The 21,109-nt window shown below is 38.0% G+C and overlaps 1 protein-coding gene across 1 annotated transcript in view; it reads right to left on the bottom strand.

Annotated features, from left to right (window-relative positions):
* CCDC175 (coiled-coil domain containing 175) overlaps positions 1-21,109 on the bottom strand; it is a 75,218-nt gene that overhangs the window by 35,538 nt on the left and 18,571 nt on the right. Inside the window, exons 6-9 of the mRNA XM_059059660.2 lie at positions 16,421-16,543; positions 13,670-13,779; positions 9,325-9,406; positions 943-1,079 (exon numbers count right to left, since the gene is read on the bottom strand). Of these exons, the coding sequence (XP_058915643.1) occupies positions 943-1,079; positions 9,325-9,406; positions 13,670-13,779; positions 16,421-16,543 (452 nt within the window). The remainder of the gene's footprint in view (positions 1-942; positions 1,080-9,324; positions 9,407-13,669; positions 13,780-16,420; positions 16,544-21,109) is intronic.

The raw sequence follows: 21,109 nt of genomic DNA, 5'->3' as shown, positions 1-21,109 counted from the left end.
CTCTGCATCCTAAATGCTACAACAGTGACCATAAATTCAGCTTCACCTAAGTGGGCCTGGACACCATAGTTACACTTCCATGTGATTTGAGTGTAGTAATGTATTACTACTTACATAACTCATACTTGCAAGATGTTATTCTGTAATACTCATTAGGAAAACACTGGTGAAAGCCCACTACCTGCTAAGCAAGGGACAAGATCCTGAAGACACAGTGCTGAGTCAGACAGAGAAACTGCTCTTATCTGTTCATAGTTCAGTGGGACAAAGGGATTTGTACCCAGTTGACAACAATGCAGTGACTGATAAAAAGGAATGACCTCAGAGGGATGTTCCAGAAGGATCATTGTGGTGAGAGGGAGGTGGATAAGTTAGGGGTGATAAAACAGAAAGTGGGAAGAACTTATGAGAGGCAAGTCAAAGCAAAGAAGCTAAAAGGGGTGAAAAGAGTGGAGTTGGAAAGGAGGATAGGATATATTTGAGAAATATTTGAGAGGTGGAATTGACAAGCCTTGGTGCTTGAATGGAGTCCTAGTAAAAGATAGGGATTTCCTTGAATAATTTCCCAGTCTCTGGGTTAGGGGATTGTGTCAGTGACAAAACCTTTTTCTGAGAAAGGAAATGTAGGTGCAAAGCCAGTTTCTGATGAAGGTAAACCTCATAGTTTCTCTAGGCAGTCTCATGGGGTAAAAGCATGATTATTCTTTCGAGAATCTGATTTAGAAATAAAAATAATAGATTTGGCGTTTATGGATTTGATCTGACCCATATGAGGAAAACATTATTCAGAATATATAGAGGCGCATTGGGAGTGTATTTACAATTGGGTAAAGAACATTTCATCGTTATCAATAGATTTTAAACTAGGATAAGCTTAAGTGGAGAAGCAACCCATAACTAAAGCATGTTGAGTCATGTATGGATTATGGATAGAAAACATACTCAGAATAAATTTTCTGTTTCTGCATATAAACTTTATCCTCCTCATTGAAGACAATCTTATATTTTCTCGTAACAGTATTCAGTTTCTCTTGTAGATCTTTGTTCTCAAAATGACATTTGTGTAGATTTTCAGCCATCTAGAAAAAAAAGGAATTGAAGGAGAGGATTTGTTTCACAGCTCTTTTGGTGGGCAACTCTCTAGAGCACTGGGTATATTACTTAACATACAATGACTATGCCTTAAATGTTGAGTGATTTAATTCTATATCAAATATGTAATTGTACATTTTGGGGCCTCTTCTGTAAGTTATGACAAATGTGTAGAAAGGTAGTAAACACTGATGCCATAAAGCAAAGTAATAAACCATAGTAAAGTAGTAAACCATAAAGTAATAATTGATATTGAAATAAGAATTGGGATTAATAAACTGGGATCATTCAACAAGATCTGTATGTCCTTTTCCCAGTAGATAAACTACACCAGGGAAAAGAAAATGTAACATCCATAGGAACTCTTATTCAAAACCTCTTTGACTGGACATCATGCTTAACTTTTGTTAAATATTTCTATTCAAGGACAAAAGATAGTACCCATTAGTGTTCTGAATGAGGTAAGAACTTTGTGCTTGGATGTCTCTACTGAATTGCTTCAAATGAGGTAAGAAAGTTAGGTTAGGTAGGAATGTGGGCTAAGGATCACTAAAATAGATGGATGAAAAGAGTTCTTAAAAGTATTGCAGAGGGGCTTCCCTGGTGGTGCAGTGGTCAAGAATCTGCCTGCCAATGCAGGGGACATGGGTTTGAGCCCTGGTCTGAGAAGATCCCACACACCGCAGAGCAACCAAGCCCTTGCGCCACAACTACTGAGCCTGCACTCTAGAGCCTGCGAGCCACAGCTGCTGAACCCACCTGCCACAACTATGGAAGCCCGTGCTCCTAGAGCCCATGCTCCACAACAAGAGAAGCAACTACAATGAGAAGCCTGCACACCACAACGAAGAGTAGCCCCCACTCGCCACAACTAGAGAAGCCCGCGCATAGCAACAAAGACCCAATGCAGCCAAAACTAAATAAATAAAATAAATAAATTTATTTTTTTTAAAAGTGTTGCAGAACTAACAAGATAATGAGGAATTAGTAAGCCTAATTCTACAAGAAAGCAAGAAACCAGACTGGTAAGCCTAGCACTGAAAACTCCTTTTACTCTGAGAACATTTACTGATATAGAAGAAGCCATTTGGAATCTGAGATTTGGTTCTCTTACGTGACAAGGGGGACAAAAGTCAACACTTAAAGCTCCTCCAGGTGTTACACCTGATAAACCTCCTTCCACATTAGTCTGGGATTCCAAAGAGCTTCACCCTCTTTAGAAGAGTGAATTAGAAGCTAACAAGCCATGGTCCAGCCTGACTTAGATCACCAGGGAACCTAAAGGTGGATTAAGGAGGTTTGGGATTGTTAACATCCCAGGTATCTGACAGAAGTGAATGAAATCTGTTCCTGAGAAATACACTGTCATCCTAGAGCTCAAGTTGTTTCTACAAACACCTTTTTTGAAGTACAATGTCCAGTGTACAGTTTTCCAACAGGAGGAAACAAGACAGCATGAACAAAAATTGGCAGAAACAATAGAAGACAGAACCAGTCCTACAAAAATACCAGGTATTGTAAATAGACACTGAAATATAAAAACACTGTATTTATTATGATCAAAGAATACTAGACATGCTTGAAAAATATGGCAAGGAATTGGAAACAATAAAGAGCAACAAAGCAGATTTGAAAATTACCAGTTGAAAAATACAATAACCAAAATTAAGAATTGAAATAAGACCATTCTGCCCAGAATGCAGCAGGGGTAGACAAAAAGTAGAAAATAGAGAAGAGCGAGTAAGATACAGACAGGACATTTTATTAGTACACATAATTGTGTTCATATAATTGGAGTCTCAGAAAAAGAGGAAAAAGCATGGGACAAAAGAAATATGTGAACAGATAATGGCTAAGAATTTTGCAGAACTTACAAAATACAGCAACTCACAGATTTAAGATGCCCAATAAATTCCAAGCAGGATAAATAAAAAGAAAAACTTGGACATATCATAGTGAAATTGAATAACTAGGTCAAAGGGAACAAAAAAGACCTAAGATAAATGAAAGACATGCTGTGTTCATGAATTGGAAACTTCAATATTGTTAAAACATAAAATCCTCCCCAAAATGATCTATAGATTTAATTCAACCTCAATCAAAATCCAAACAGGCTTTTGGGTAGGACTTGACAGACTGAAATTCAAAGGGCCAAGAATAATGGAAACAATCTTGTAGAAGAACAAAGTTGAAGGATTTTTACTACTAAGTATAAAGGCTTATTTTAAAGCTACTAATTAAGAGTGTATGGTTTTAATGTGAGAAGAGATTAAGTTCAAATGAATAAAATAGATGCTACAGATTCACACACATATTTATGATATATTTATGAGCCACAGCTGATTTATGACAAAAGTGCCACTGAAATATAGTGGAGGAAAGTACTATCTTTTAATAGTGCTAGTTAATTGGACAACCTTATGTGAAAGTATGAATCTGGACTACCATTTCATAGGACACACACACACACACACACACACACACACACACACACACACACACACATTCCAGACAGCTTGCAGTCCTTAATGTGAAAAAGCAAACACTAAAGCTTCTACAAGATAATGTAGGAGAATATCCTCAAGACACAGGACACAAAAAGCATAAGCCAAAAAGGAAAAGGTTGATAAACTATACTTCATTAAAATTAATAAACTACATTTATCAAAAGATAGATATGTACATGAAAACTGTACACTTACAGTAAATATTCTGTTCTGTATATGCGTAATATTTCATAATAAAAGTTAAAGTTAGAATAGAATTTTGTGTCATTGTTGAACTAGTCTCCTATAACTCATGAGAATTAAGATTGGATGTCAGGAAGAGTTCAGTTTTTATCCAACACTTATTTGTGGTCTTTTTGACGATAGCCATTCTGACAGGTGTGAGGTGATATCTCATTGTGGTTTTGATTTGCATTTCCTTGATGATTGGTGATGTTGAGCATCTTTTCATGTGGCTTGTTTGCCATCTGTATGTCTTTGGAAATATGTGTATTCAGATCCTCTGCCCATTGTTTAATCAGGTTGTTTTTTAGATATTGAGTTGTATGAGTTCTTTGCATATTCTGAATATTAACCCCATGTCAGATATATTGTTTGCCAATATCTTCTCCCATTCAGTAGGCTGTATTTTTGTTTTATTAATAGTTTTCTTTGCTGTGCAAAAGCCTTTTAGGTTGATGTAGCCCCATTTATTTTTGCTTTTGTTTATATTGCCTGAGGAGACATACACAATAAAAATCACTAAGACTGTTGTCGGAGTGTACTGCCTATGTTTTCTTCTAGGAGTTTTATGGTTTCAGGTTTTACATCTAAGTCTTTAACCCATTTTGAGTTGATTTTTGTATATGATGTGAGGAAGTAGTCCAATTTGATTCTTTTGCATGTAGCTATCCAGTTTTCCCAACATTATTTATTAGAAAGGCTATCTTTTCCCCATTGTATATTCTTTCCTTCTTTGTCATAGATTAATAAACTATATATGCAGGATTAGTTCTGTGCTCTCTATTCTCCTCCATGATCTATGTGTCTGTTTCTGTGCCAGTACCATACCATTTTGATTACTGTAGCTTTGTAGTATAGTTTGAAATCAGACCGTGTAATACCTTCAGCTTTGTTCTTCTTCCTCAAGATTGTTTTGGCTATTCAGGGTCTTTTGTGTTTCCATAAAAATTTTAGATTTATTCCAATTTTGTGAAAAATATCACTGGAATTTTAATAGGGATTGGATTGAATCTGTAGATTGTCTTGGGGAGTATGGTTATTTTAACAATTTTATTCTCCCAATGGTAAAAGATATATCTTTCCATTTGTGTCATATTCAATTTTTTCAATAATGTCTTATAGTTTTCCAAGTACATGTCTTTTACCTTCTTAGATTTATTCTTAGATATTTTATTCCTTTGAATCAGTTATAAATGGAATTGTTTCTTTTATTTCTCTTTCTGATAGTTTGTCATTAGTGTATAGAAATGCAACAGATTTCTGTATTAATTTTGTATCCTGTAATTTTACTGAATTCACTGATGAGCTCTAGTGGGTTTTTTTTTTGGTGGTGGCTTTGGGATTTTCTATGTATAGTATCATGTCATCTGTAAACATTAACAGTTTTACTTCTTCCTTTTCCACTTGGATTCTTTTTCTTGTCTGAAAAAGACTGTGACTAGGATTTCTAATACTATGTTGAATAAAAGGGGTGACAGTGGTCAGCCTTACCCTGTTCTTGATTGTAGAAGAAATACTTTCAACTTTTGACCTTTGAGTATGATTTTAGCTATGAGCTTGTTGTATATGGCCTTTATTATGTTGAGGAATGTTCCCTCTACACCCACTTTATTGAGTTTTTTTTCATAAATGGGTGCTGAATTTTGTCAAAAGCTTTTTCTGATCTATCGAAATAATCATATGATTTTTAAAATTTTTTATTTATTTATTTATTGTTTATTTATTTTTGGCTGCATTGGGTCTTTGTTGCTGTGCGTGGGCTTTCTCTAGTTGCAGCGAGTGGGGGCTACTCTTCATTGCAGTGCACAGGCTTCTCATTGCACTGACTTCTCTTGCTGTGGAGCACAGGCTCTAGGTGCTCAGGCTTCAGTAATTGTGGCACATGGGCTCAGTAGTTGTGGCTCGCGGGCTCTAGAGCGCAGGCTCAGTAGTTGTGGCACATGGGCTTAGCTGCTCCATGGCATGTGGGATTTTCCCAGACCAGGCCTCGAACCCATGTCCCTGCATTGGCAGGCGGATTCTTAACCACTGCACCACCTGAGAAGTCCCAATCATATGATTTTTATTTTCAATTTAATAAAGTGGTATATCACATTGATTGATTTGCAGATACTAAACTATCCTTGCATCCCTGGGATAAATCTCACTTGAGCACAGTGTATGATCCTGTTAATGTATTACTGAATTCAGTGTGCTAATATTTGTTGTGGATTTTTGCAACTATGCTCATCAATAATTTTGGCCTGTAATATTCTCTTTTTTTGTGGTGTCTTTGTCCAGTTTTGGTATCAGGATAATGCTGGACTCATAAAACAGGTTCTTACATTTTGTGGGGAGAGTTTAAGAAGGATAGGCATTAAATCTTCTTTAAATGTTTGGTAGAATTTACCTGTGAACCTGTCCAATCCTGGACTTTTTTCATTGAAAGTTTCTTTTTCTTCTGATTCATTTTCATTACTGGTAATTGGTCTGTTCATATTTTTTATTTCTTCCTGATTCAGTCTTGGCAATTTGTACATTTCTAGGAATTTATTCACTTCTTCTAGGTTTTCCATTTTATTGACATATTATTGTTTGTAGTAATCTCTTATGATCCTTTGTATTCCTGTGGTGTAGGTTGGAACTTCTCTTCACTTCTGATTTTATTGATTTGGGCCCTCTCTCTTTTTTTCTTGATTAGTCTAAGTAAAAGTTTATCAATTTTGCTTATCTTTTTTTTTTAAATTAATTAATTAATTTATTTATTTATTTTTTTTTTTTTTTGTGTGGTACGCAGGCCTCTCACTGTTGTGGCCTCTCCCTTTGCGGAGCACAGGCTCCGGACGCGCAGGCTCAGTGGCCATGGCTCACGGGCCCAGCCGCTCCGCGGCATGTGGGATCTTCCCAGACCGGGGCACGAACCTGTGTCCCCTGCATCGGCAGACGGATTCTCAACCACTGCGCCACCAGGGAAGCCCAATTTTGCTTATCTTTTCCAAGAACCATCTCTTAGTTTCATTGATCTTTTCTATTGTTTCATTTTTAAGTCTCTATTTCATTTATTTCTGCTCTGGTCCTTATTATTTTTTTCCCCTTACTTTGTTTTGTTTGTTCTTATTTTTCTAGTTCCTTTAGATGTAAGGTTAGGTTGTTTGAGATCTTCCTTCTTTCTGAAGTAGGCCTGTGACACTATAAACTTCCCTCTAAGAACTGTTTTTGCTGTGTCCCATAGACTTTGAGTCATTGTGTTTCCATTTTCATTTGTCTCCAGGTATTTTTTAATTTCCTCTCTGATTTCTTCAGTGACCCATTGGTTGTTTAGTAGCATATTGTTTAGCTTCCACATGTTTGTGTTTTTTGCAGGGTTTTGTTTTGGTTTTGTAGTTGATTTCTAGTCTTATACACTGTGGTCAGAAAAGATGCTTGATATGATTTCAATGATTTCAATTTCTTAAACTTGTAGACTCTTTTTTGTGTCCTAGCATATGATCTATCTTAGAGAATGTGCCATGTGCACTTGAAAAGAATGTGTATTCTTCTGCTTTCGGAAGGAATGCTCTCTCTATATATATCTGTTGATTCCATTAGTCTAATGTGTCACTTAAAGCCATTTTTTCCTTATTGATATTCTGTCTGGATGATCTGTCCATTGATTTAAGTGAGGTGTTAAAATCCCCTACTTTATTATGTTACTGTCAATTTCACCCTTTATGTTTGTTAATATTTGTTTTATGTATTTAGGTGATTCTATGCTGGGTGCATATAAGTTTACAATTGTTATTTCTTGTTGGATTGATCCATTTATCAGTCTATAATATTCTTCTTTGTCTCTCATTACAGTCTTTGCTCTAAAGTCTATTTGTCTGATATAAGTATTTCTACCCCAGCTTTCTTTTTGTTTCCATTTGCACTGAACACCTGTTTCATGCCCTCACTTTCAGTCTGTGTGTGTCTTAGATCTGAAGCTATTCTCTTATAGACAGCATATAGAGAGATTTTTTTAAAAAAAATCTGTCAGCCACTCTATGTCTTTTTTATTTATTTATTTATTTATTTATTGCAGTACACGGGCCTCTCACTGTTGTGGCCTCTCCCATTGCAGAGCACAGGCTCCGGATGCGCAGGCTCAGTGGCCATGGCTCACAGGCCTAGCTGCTCCATAGCATGTGGGATCTTCCCAGACCGGGGCACAAACCCGTGTCCCCTGCATCGGCAGGCGAACTCTCAACCACTGCGCCACCAAGGAAGCTCCCATTCTATGTCTTTTGATTGGAGTATTTAGTCCATGTACATTTAAAGCAATTATTAATAGATATGTACTTATTAACATTTTGTTGGCTGTTTTCTGGTTGTTCTTTTTTGTTCATTTCTTCTTCTTTTGTTTTCTTCCTTTGTGATTTGATTACTATCTTTACTGTTATGTTTGGATTCATTTCTCTCTTATTTGTGTGCATCTATTATAAATTTTTGGTCTGTGGTTACCATGAAGTATATATATAACAACTTTTATATATATGTGATTAAGTTGATGATCTTAAGTTTGTACACATTCTAACAACCCTGCATTTTTATGCGCCCCCACCACATTTAATGTTTTTTGACATCATATTGTCCATCTTTTTATTTTTTGTATCCCTTAACTACTTATTGTGGATATAGATGATTTTACTACTTTTGTCTCTGACATTCCCACTAGCTTTTATAAGTGGTTGACCTTTACTCTATGTTTGCCCTTACCAATGAGATTTTTCCTTTCATAATTTTCATATTTCTAGTTGTGGTCTTTTCTTTTCCATTTAGAGGAGTCCCTTTTATGTTTCTTGTAAAGTATGTTTAGTGCTACTGAACTCTTTTAGCTTTTGCTTGTCTGTAAAACTCTTTATCTCTCATTGAAATCTGAATGATAGCCTTGCCAGGTAGAGTACTGGTTGTAGGTTTTTTTCTTTTCATCACTTTAAATATATCATGCCATGTTTTTCTGACATAAAAAGTTTCTGCTAAAAAGTCAGCTGATAGTTTTGTTGGAGTTCCCTTGTACACAGCCAGTCACCTTTCCTTTGCTGCTTTTAAGATTCTTTATCTTTAATTTTTGTCATTTTAATTACAATGTGTCTTGATGTGGTCTTCTTTGGGTTCATCTTGTATGGGAATCTCTATGCTTCTTGGACTTAGATAGCTGTTTTCTTTCTCAGGTTAGGGAAGTTTTCAGCTACTATTTCTTGAATTATGTTCTCTGCCCCTTCCTCTCTCTCTTCTTTCTGGGACCCCTATAATGTGAATATTAATACACTGATGTTGTCCCAGAGGTCTCTTAAACTATCCTTATTTTTTAAAAATTCTTTTTTCTGCTCAGCTTAGGTGATTTTCACTATTCTCTTCCATTTATCTGATCAAATCTTTAAACAATTACTGTGAATTATCATGATTATTATTAGTTAATGAAAATTTCACATTTTTCACATATACTTAAAATGTTAACTAAAAATTAATTATAATCTTAAAGCCATCATTTCTGTCTTCCTACCTGTTTTATCTTCAGCAATAATTCATGTTTTTCAAAATTAGATGCATCATCCAGTTTTTCCTTGTTATTCCTAAAGAAAAGCCTATGAACAAAGGAAGCCAAATAAGTTCCTATTAGGACATGTTTTCCAGCAAAGCCACATTTACTTATGACATCAGAAACTTCCAGTCCCCATCTCCCTATGCAATATATTTATTTACAATTCATTAAAATAAACAAAATTTTTACTCTTTTGAATTGATGTATTAATACTTCATTTATTTATATATTAATTTAAGAGGCAATTTTTGAACACCTACACTCTGGGAGATACAGCACAAAGTCTCTACCCTCATGGAAATTACACTCTAGTGGAGGAGATAGAATATAAGAAGGTTATCAAAAAATATACATATATTTCAGATAGTGTTAAATGCTCCAAAGATCACAAAGTAGGGTAAAGGATAAAGAAATCCTGAGAGTGAGGATGGCACTGTAGACAGGTGATTAGGGAACACCTCTTGGGATAACTTGTGAAAGACCTGAAGGATGAGAAGGAGCCAGATATGTGAAGATCTTAAGGAACAGCTTTTCATATAGAAGGAACAGCGGGTGGTAATATCCTGAGATAGGAACAAGCTTGGTGTATTGAATATTTGATGAAGACAGGAGTGTGAGAAGTCTGGAGAGTTAGACACAGCCCAGATCATGTAGTGTCTTGAGGACAAGGTAGAAGTTCAGATTTTCTTTTTCTTTTTTTTTTTTTTTTTTTTTTGTGGTACATGGGCCTCTCACTGCTGTGGCCTCTCCCGTCGCGGAGCACAGGCTCCGGACACACAGGCTCACTGGCCATGGCTCACGGGCCCAGCTGCTCCGTGGCACATGGGATCCTCCCAGACCAGGGCACGAACCCGTGTCCTCTGCATCAGCAGGCGGACTCTCAACCACTGCGCCACCAGGGAAGCCCCAGATTTTCTTTTGAAGGGAACCAGGGGAGGATTTTTTAAGGAAAGGAGTGACAAGAACTGATTCACATCTTGTAAAAATGACTCTGGCTACTTAGTGGAGAAAGACAATAGTATAGGAAGATAGACTATGTAGAAGTCTATGGCAGTGGTCCAGAAGAGATAACGGTGGCTCAGATTAAGGTTGTAGTGGTAGAGCTGGTGAGAAATAGTTGGACTCAGGATATATTTTAAAGATGAAAGCAACAGGACATGCTTTGGATTTGGCTGGAGTTAGAGTTGGGTTAGGGTTAGGTTAGTTGGTTAGCTGGGTTAGGGTTAGGTAGTAAGGAAAACAGGAATGGTGGATGACTCCTAGTTTTTTGGCTGGAGTAACTAGGTAAGTAGTGATATGGAAGACTAAAGAAACAGCTATTTCAAGGAGATGGGAAATTAAGAATTCTGTTTAGGACATGTATATTTGAGATATCCTCCAAGTGGAAAGGTCAAATAAGCTGTAGACTATATGCAGTTAGAGGTCAGGGCTGGATATATAAATATGGAAGTCATTGGGGTACAGAAAGTATGAGACTTAATGAAATTACATACGGAGAGTATGAGTAGAGAATAGAGAACAGTGAAGGGCTGAGAACGCCAAAATTTAGAGACAGAAAGAAGAACTGGAACAAGTAAAGGGTCCTGAGAAGAAGCAGTGTAGTAAATGAAATAAGAGAATGTGATGTTTGGGAAGCCAAGTGAAGAAAGTATATTAAGAAGATGAAAGTAAGCATCTGTGTCAAATTCTATTAAGAATTTTAAAACTTTGAGGAATAGATCAGATCACTAAAATTTGGCAGGATGAAAGTCATTGGTAACCTTGACAATTTTGAAACCATGTCAGCCCTTTTAAAAAAGCATCTATAATTTTTACAGCATCCTGCACTATAATGGCAAGTATATACTTTGGGTCACAAATTGGATGTCATTTATATACAATATTTAGCTTCCAGTTCCCCACTTCCCATGTGTTGATAACCAGCTGAATGACAAAAAAAAGTCATAGCAATTTAGAAAGATAGGCACTGATTTGCCTTTATTATGCAAATACATCATGCTGGATATCAATAATAGCAAAGAAGGGTTAAACTAGCAATGCCTCCTGTGGACCTGTGAAGAATTTGAGGTACCCTTAACTGTCCACATATAGAATTTAAACTTGGAATTGAGTAATTTTTGTTTTCCCTCAATATTTTGACTTCAAAATAGATAATGAACTTGCAAGTTAATGATTTCATGGTCGGTGGGATGGGGGAAATTAAGACTAATAGATTAATAGGAAGGTGAGTTATATAAATTATTTTAGTTTCTTGTATAATTTATTCTTAAAGAATCTTATAGAATATTGTAAAACAACACTGTTTGATTCTTCAAATCCACCAAACAGGAACTGAGCTGCTTCTCCCCACCTCCAAAGACAGAGAAAAGGAACTGAGAAAATAAAAATACAGAGAATTTTCTTTTAATTTGCCAAGTTATAAAGAGGAAAAAGTAAAGTTTTATTAATAAAAAGGGGGGGGGACTTATATCCTCAATCACCAAATTAATCAAAAGCACTTTTCCTCAGTGAGATTCCACATGAAAACCCTTGAAAAGCTGGGATTGAAAAAAAAAAGATGAGCCATTCAAAATGAAAGATCAATGAATCCCCATTTTTATCTTGAACATACATTTAAAACCAGTTAGCTAACATTAGGGAGAGTGGCAGGGACATATATACACTACCAAATGTAAATTAGATAGCTAGTGGGAAGCTGCCACATAGCACAGGGAGATCACCTCTGTGCTTTGTGACCACCTAGAGGGGTGGGATAGGGAGGGTGGGAGAGAGGGTGATGCAAGAGGGAAGAGATATGGGAACATATGTATATGTATAACTGATTCACTTTGTTGTAAAGGAAAAACTAACACACTATTGTAAAACAGTTATACTCCAATAAAGATGTTTAAAAATAAATAAATAAATAAAATAAAACCAGTTAGTTAACATGAAGACTTCTTATAAATAAAACTTTATCATTGTTTCAAGGCTTTTAATCATAAGTCCTAGAAATAAGTTAAGACCTAATCTATATTTTCCACTATGATTCTTTGCTTAGTTGTTTTTTTTTTTTTTTTTTTTTGCGTTACGCGGGCCTCTCACTGTTGTGGCCTCTCTTGTTGCGGAGCACAGGCTCTGGACGCGCAGGCTCAGCTGCCATGCCTCACGGGGCCTAGCTGCCCTGCGGCATGTGGGATCTTCTTGGACTGGGGCACGAACCCGTGTCCCCTGCATCGGCAGGCAGACTCTCAACCACTGCGCCACCAGGGAAGCCTTCTTTGCTTAGTTTTTAAGAAATACATATCAACTAAAATTATCGAATCACTTTCAAAGAAAAAGATTTTTTATTCTGATTTTTAATTGTATTACTTGAGCTTTCCAATTTTAAATCTGGTACTGAGTATAAGGATTATTGCATATTTTATGGACTGTTGATGATAGAGTAGAATTGTGCTGTGCAGTTGTTATTTTAGAAGACATAATTTTAATCCCAATACATTCAAATCTATGTAGAAATGAGCCATACTGTAACAGGATCCCACATGTGAAATTACTTGCCTTTTGGGGAATCTGCTCAGACCACAATTTGTCTTTTAAACTTTCAGTAAACCCTGGGGATAAGCCCATAAGCCATGTTTATATTAAAAGATCCCACCTTCCTATACAGAGCTGAGCCAAACAGCTTTTGATTAGAAATCTGGGAATTCTCCTGGGAGAGAATCTGTTGGTCAATCTCTAAAGATAGATGGATCTGTGACAGGTAAACTCAGAGGGTTTGGAATGGCCATGCTTAGCCATGGACTCACCAGGAAGAGAATACAGCATGTGGATAAAGAGAGAATCGCAGAAGGAAGCAAACACTAGGCCTTGAGACAGATGGAATATTTCCTTATGTTTCTGGTTTCAGTTGTTCCATGGTAAAAGATTTTGCCTTGAGACTTCCCTGTATTTTCTCAATAAGTTCTGCAAGTCCCCCTTGACTAAGAACAACTGTAGCAGCATGGTTAGGTGAGTTGTAGCCCTATGGCAGTGCCTTCCTCCAGGAGCGTATTTGCAGGGAGTAAGGAACTGAAATAAGGATAGTACACATCCAAAATTCCCTCCCTTTTCCTAAACTAACCACATCACCCTCAATTTTTTCTCTTGATCATCTGAAAGACTGGTTAATTTCAAAATGAAGAGGTGATTCTATAAAGCTGACAATCACATAAATTTTAGTAAAATAAGAGAATAATTTTCATCTAATATTAAATAAAAAAATATTTTTAATGAAAGGTACATAACATCTAGAAATGCTTCTGTAAAGATAAAGTATTATACTTACATTTTATCCTCCAGGATCTTACAGGATTTCTTCATGTCTTGAACCTGTTGTTCCCAATGTCTCATTGATTCTTGTAGTTGTGATATCTCTAAATTCTGATTACCAAGAACCTGTTGAAAATTCAATAAATTTGGGGCATTCAATCATCATCAAATGATTCATGACAGAAGTCCAATTCACTAAATATTCATGTATCATCCATTCAACTTTTACACTGGGGGTGTCCTTTAGTTAAAATAAAAAGCAATCATTATACTGCTTGTTTCTTTATAAAACTGAGACAAAAATAATCCTGAAATCATCAGGAAAGAAAACAAAATTTGGGAGGGAGAGAAACCAATTACAGCAATAGAAATGTGAAAACTATAAAAACAGCTTTCAAGACATGAATTCACCTTGACTACCATTTAAAAAAATTAAATATACATTTTCATGATTATTTTCAAAATGTTATTCCAGGATACTAGAATGAGTATTATAAAAAGAAAAGTCAAAACAAATTGGGTCTTTTGCCTTAGTTGATAGCTATGTCCATGCTGCCAAGATATTTTTCTTAATATTTAATCAGTAATTTGGAAATGGAAAAATTGGGTACTATGAAAAAATGTTAGCATGATTAAAAAGGAAATATGGATGGAGAAAATTCATAGTGAACATATTTTTACAACATAGTTTTGGAATAAAGAAAAGGGAAAGCAAACATCAGAGCTTGGGTCTGCATTTCAGCTTGTGAGGGAAAGTGGAGCTGACAGAAAAGCTGATCAAACAAATTCCCTTGCTCTCTGGCACAGAGCTACCATGGACAGATTATTTAGAGCCACCTAACCCTGCACATCAGCGTGGGGTCAGAAAAACACCTGTCGGGGGTATAGAGGTGCTTTCAGTCACGCCAGGTGAGACAGGTGGGTGAAAGCTCTCCAAACTATTTTTTTTCCTCTAAAGCACTCATATGACTGAACTTGTGGGCTATAAGTAGTTCCAGAGTTAACAGGAGTCTGAAATCCTAGATATGCCATCAAAAATAAGCAGAATGTCCAAAGAACTCTGACCAATAATCAGGATTAGTGACTATACACTGAAGGCCCATCCTGCCTGACATCCATAACCTCTAGCCCTCCGTCCTCCCCGCCCTGGACATGTAGGGCACCTTGAGAATCACACATCATTATTCTTTTCTGCCAGCATCACACCAGCTTGACCTGGCTGCAGAGTTTTCTAAACTAAAAGCACCACATGAAGATGAACCTGAAATTCCCTGTAGTCTCAAGTCCATAGCCAAAATGTTGTTTGCTAATCTCAGGCAATAACAACAACAACAAACTTTACCAAATACAAAACACTCAGCTAAAAGCCTTATAGGAATGACCTCATTCCATCTCCACAAAGGCCCTTTGAAATAGGCAATGCTATTACCCCCATATTATAGGTGAGGAAACTTCAGGTTGGTAAAGTCAAGATTCGAACCCAGGTCTCTGTGATACTGAAGTTTGTGCTTTAAACACAATTCTCCACTGGTAAAGTGGGGTGGGGCTCTGGATTGGGGGGAGGTAGAGAATGACACTGGAGCTGAGTTGACCCCTGCCACCTCAAGCCTTGACTTATTTGTCTTTAGAGATCTTTGAAGAACAGGTTAAGGAAAATATACTTCATTTTTCCAAACTAGGTGGTGCGCTTGACATAATTTATGAGGCACCAACTGGGGATATGAGCTTAGGCGTGCAGATAAGATCTGTTTTATACAATCCCTGTGTTCTCCCTTGAGCCTAGCCTGACTCATGCTTCCTTACTATGTTGATATATGAAAAAACAGATAATCATCCTTTTAAATGCACATATTTGGGGGAAGTTTTTGATTTTACTAATGTTTTATAATTGGATGTCATAATAGATATATTGTAACTATAATGGTCAAAATCACACTATATATAGTATTGATATAATGGAATTAACTGAAGACTCTGATAAGAAATGTGATGTTTTAGTATTACTGTTGTCCCATATAGTTTTACATGTAATTCTCAACACAAATAGAAGAAATACACTAAAGACTCCTTAATTCAACTGTGATAGATTAACAGGTGTTTCTGTTTTAATTAACATAGAAGTAGTATTAACATTAACCTCTTCAATTATAGTCACTGCATAAGCTTCAGTTTTCTTATCCTTAAAATGAGGATAATCCTCACAAAATATTTATCACAATACTGGCTTTCAATCGATGTTATTAATTTTTAAAAATAGAAGTGCAGAGCTCTGAAGTATTTTCTAACTCAAAGAGACAAATAGTCTCCTTTCCATATTAATGTACTCAATATAAATGGAGAGCCTCAATTCTGTTTTATTATCACACATTCAGAATTAAGGAATCTGCTCATATTTATTCACTTTGTTATGTAAAATAAAGCAATCTCACACAAACATTACATGTGATTCTATATCCATTTGGTCGGTTCTGTATGTATTTTTTTTAAAACATTTTTACAGTATTTTGGCCCATCAAATGCAGTGTGTGCCTAAGCATTCCAAACTTCCTTCTTTCCATCATATTCCTAAAGAAGAAAACACAATTGCCCTAAAACACTTTAAATGTCAGAAAACATTAACATGCCAAAAACATTCTCCCCTGAATGGCATGAAGATTAATTAAAATCAGCTCCTTTTTAAAACCACCTGCTATTAGTTGTATTTAAGGCAGTGTATATTGAGGTGCTTGGGGTCGGGCTCGAAGAAACATAGTTTATTCTTTCTTACCACTGTGCTGGTAGTAAGGGTTTCTCTCATTTTTGTCATTTTAAGCCTTAATCTATCCAATTCCTTCTTCTTTTTGTAAGTCTCCTTTCTCTTAAGTTCACAGAGTTTTTTATATTCATCAACCTGTATGATAAACATAATAAACAAATCAAAAAGCTTAAGAGGACAACACAGTTTAGGAAATCTTTTTTAAAATTTTGTCAACTTAATTCATATTTAAGTATACCATATTCAATCTAAGTGTATTATCAAATTAAAAAAAAAAAAACAGGTTTGCTTAGTTTGAAGCATCAGAGGAAAAATAATAAATCACAAGGACCAAACTGTAATTATAAAATGTTGAACTAGTAAATTTAGAGGAACAATGAAACAATGATCATTAATAGCAAATTATAAAAGCAACTGCCATTGTAAAATTTACTAGTAAAACATCATAGCAATTGTTACCAGATTTACTGTGTGCTAAGCACATCAGGAGAGTCAAAGGAAGGAATTAAGAATTGTTTGGAAATCGAAATTCACATTATTTCATGAGAAGTAAAACAGACCAAAAACAAAATCACTGAAGATAGGGCAGCTCACAATCCTAAACAACTTACCATTTTGTCACCCATACCAGCCCCTGACAGCTAAAGGATCCTTATCTCCATTTACTTGTGCTTGTTTCAAAAGCGCGCAGTATTTGGTAGAAATGTTTTGCAGCTGTGTCTTAAGAGATATTCAGTGGTCTGCTAAAACGGCAGAGTTGAGTAGTTGTGACTGAGACTGCATATGGTCCACAAAGCCCTAATACTCTCTGGCCCCTTTCATTAAAAGTTTGTGGATCCCTGAGAAACACTATTCACAAAAGGAAGGAGAACCTATCATGTTCTCAAATTCCCAATTTGAAGCCCCTCTGGGCTTCCTTCCTTTTAACATTTATATTAAAGAATAGGAAGGAGTTGGGGAGGGTAGAAACTTCCCTTTAGGGCTTAAATTAAAACGAAGTTGGGGGGAGCGAGAAGATGGCGGAAGAGTAAGACGCGGGGATCACCTTCCTCCTCACAGATACATCAGAAATACATCTACACATGGAACTTCTCCTATAGAACACCCACCGAACGCTGGCAGAAGACCTCAGACCTCCCAAAAGGCAAGAAACTCCCCACGTACCTGGGTAGGGCAAAGGAAAAAAGAATAAACAGAGACAAAAGAATAGGGACGGGACCTGCACCAGTGGGAGGGAGCCGTGAAGGAGGAAAGGTTCCCACACACTAGGAGCCCCTTCGCGGGCGGAGACTGCGGGTGGCGAGGGGGGAAGCTTCGGAGCCTCGGAGGAGAGCGCAGCAACAGGGTGTGGAGGGAAAAGCGGAGAGATTCCGCAGGGGATCGGTGCCGACCAGCATCACCAGCCCGAGAGGCTTGTCTGCTCACCCGCCGGGGCGGGCGGGGCTGGGAGCTGAGCCTCGGGCTTCAGTCGGATCCCAGGGAAAGGTCTGGAGTTGGCAGAGTGAAAACAGCCTGAAGGGGTTAGTGCACGACAGCTAGCCGGGAGGGAGTCCAGTTGAAGTCTGGAGCTGCCAAAGAGGCAAGAGGCCTTTTCTTCCCTCTTTGCTTCCTGGTGCGCGAGGAGAGGGGTTTAAGCGCGCCGCTGAAAGCAGCTCCAGAAACGGGCGCGGAGCTACCGAAGAGACAAGAGACTTTTTCTTGCCTCTTCGCTTCCTGGGGCGCGAGGAGAGGGGATTAAGGGCACCGCGTAAAGGAGCTCCAGAAACGGGCGCGAGCCGCGGCTGTCGGCACGGACAACAGAGACGGGTGTGGGACGCTAGGGTTGCTACTGCCACCACCAAGAGGCCTGTGTGCGAGCACAGGTCACTCTCCACACCGCCCCTCCCGGGAGCCCGTGCAGCCCGCCACTGCCGGGGTCCCGGGATCCAGGGACAGCTTCCCCGGGAAAACGCACGGTGCGCCTCGGGCTGGTGCAGCGTCACGACGGCCTCTGACGTCGTAGGCTCGCCCCGCATCCGTGCCCCTCCCTCCCCCTAGCCTGAGTGAGCCAGAGACCACGAATCAGCTGCTCCTTTAACCCAGTCCTGTCTGAGCGAGGGGCAGACGCCCTCGGACGACCTATGCGCAGAGGAGGGGCCAAGTCCAAAGCTGAACCCCAGGAGCTGTGCGAACAAAGAGAGGGGGAAGTCTCTCCCAGCAGCCTCAAAAGCAGCAGGTTAAAGCTCCACAGTCAATTTGAAGTGCCCTGCATCTGTGGAAAACCTGAATAGACAGCGAAATATCCCAGGTTGAGGAGGTGGACTTTGGGAGCAAGATATACAATTATTTTCCCCTTTTTTCTTTTTGTTAGTGTGTATGTGTGTGCTGCTGTGTGAGAGTTTCTCTGTATAGCTTTGTTTTCACCATTTGTCCTAGGGTTAGACCGACCCATTTTTTTTGGTTTTTTTCTTTAATAGAAATTTTTCTTCTTAATAATTATTTTTTATTTTAATAACTATATTTTACCCTACTTTATTTTGTCTTCTCCCTTTCTTTCTTCCTTTCTTCCCTTTTCTTTCCTACTTCCCTCCTTCCTTCCTTCCTTCCTTCCTTTCTTCCTTCCTCCCTTCCTTTCTTTCTCCCTCCCTTCCTTTCTTCCTTCCTTCCCTCCCTTCCTCCTTCCTTTCTTTCCTTTCTATTTTTTTCTCCCTTTTATTTTCAGCCATGTGGATTAAAGGCTCTTGGCACTCCAGCCAGGTGTCAAGGCTGTGTCTCTGAGGTGGGAGAACCAACCTTAGGACACTGGTCCACAAGAGACCTCCCAGCTCCACGTAATATCAAATGGCGAAAATCTCCCAGAGATCTCCATCTCAACACCAAGACCCAGCTTCACTCAAGGACCAGCAACAAACAGTGCTGGACACCCTATGCCCAACAAAGAGCAAGACAGGTCTACAGCCCCATCCATTAGCAGAGAGGCTGCCTAAAATCATAATAAGGCTACCAACATCCACATACACACCACCAGACGTGGACCTGCCCACCAGAAAGACGAGATCCAGCCTCATCCACCAGAACAGAGGCACTAGTCCCCCAACCAGGAAACCTGCTCAACCCACTGAACCAACCTCAGCCACTGGGGACAGCCACCAAAAACAGAGGGAACTACGAACGTGCAGCCTGCAAAAAGGAGACCCCAAACACAGTAAGATAAGCAAAATGAGAAGACAGAAAAACACACAGCAGATGAAGGAGCAAGATAAAAACACACCAGACCTAACAAATGAAGAGGTAACAGCCAGTCTACCTGAAAAAGAATTCAGAATAATGATAGTAAAGATGATTCAAAATCTTGGAAATAGGATAGACAAATTGCAAGAAACAGTTAACAAGGACCTAGAAGAAATAAAGAGGAAGGAAGTAACGATGAGCAACACAATAAATGAAATGAAAAATACTCTAGATGGGATCAATAGCAGAATAACTGAGGCAGAAGGACGGATAAGTGACCTGGAAGATAAAATAGTGGAAATAACTACTGCAGAGCAGAAGAAAGAAAAAAGAATGAAAAGAACTGAGGACAGTCTCAGAGACCTCTGGGACAACATTAAACGCACCAACATTCGAATTATAGGGGTCCCAGAAGAAGAAGAGAAAAAGAAAGGGACTGAGAAAATATTTGAAGAGATTATAGTTGAAAACTTCCCTAATATAGGAAAGGAAATAATCAATCAAGTCCAGGAAGCACAGAGAGTTCCATACAGGATAAACCCAAAGAGAAACACGCCAAGACACATAATAATCAAACTGTCAAAAATTAAATACAAAGAAAACATATTAAAAGCAGCAAGGGAAAAACAACAAATAACACACAAGGGAATCCCCATAAGATTAACATCTGATCTTTCAGCAGAAACTCTACAAGCCAGAAGGGAGTGGCAGGACATATTTAAAGTGATGAAGGAAAAAAACCTACAACCAAGATTACTCTACCCAGCAAGGATCTCATTCAGATTTGATGGAGAAATTAAAACCTTTACAGACAAGCAAAAGCGGAGAGTGTTCAGCACCACCAAACCAGCTTTACAACAAATGCTAAAGGAAATTCTCAAGGCAGGAAACACAAGAGAAGGAAAAGACCTACAAGAACAACCCGAAACAATTAAGTAAATGGTAATAGGAACACACATATCAATAATTACCTTAAATGTAAGTGGATTAAATGCTCCCACCAAAAGACACAGACTGGCTGAATGGATAAAAAAAACAGGACCCATATATATGCTGTCTACAAGAGACCCACTTCAGACCTAGGGACACTTACAGACTGAAAGTGAGGGGATGGAAAAAGATATTCCATGCAAATGGAAATCAGAAGAAAGCTGGAGTAGCAATTCTCATATCAGACAAAATAGACTTTAAAATAAAAACTATTACAAGAGACAAAGAAGGACACTACATAATGATCAAGGGATCGATCCATGAAGAAGATATAACAATTGTAAATATTTATGCACCCAACATAGGAGCACCTCAATACATAAGGCAAATACTAACAGCCATAAAAGGGGAAATCGACAGTAACACAATCATAGTAGGGGACTTTAACACCCCCACTTTCACCAATGGACAGATCATCCAAAATGAAAATAAATAAGGAAACACAAGCTTTAAATGATACATTACACAAGATGGATTTACTTGATATTTATAGGACATTCC

The sequence above is a fragment of the Kogia breviceps genome, chromosome 3 (genome assembly GCF_026419965.1).
Source record: "Kogia breviceps isolate mKogBre1 chromosome 3, mKogBre1 haplotype 1, whole genome shotgun sequence".
NCBI lineage: Eukaryota > Metazoa > Chordata > Mammalia > Artiodactyla > Physeteridae > Kogia > Kogia breviceps.
Note: the sequence above shows the minus strand (reverse complement) of the source record. Positions and strands in the feature narration are given on the sequence as shown.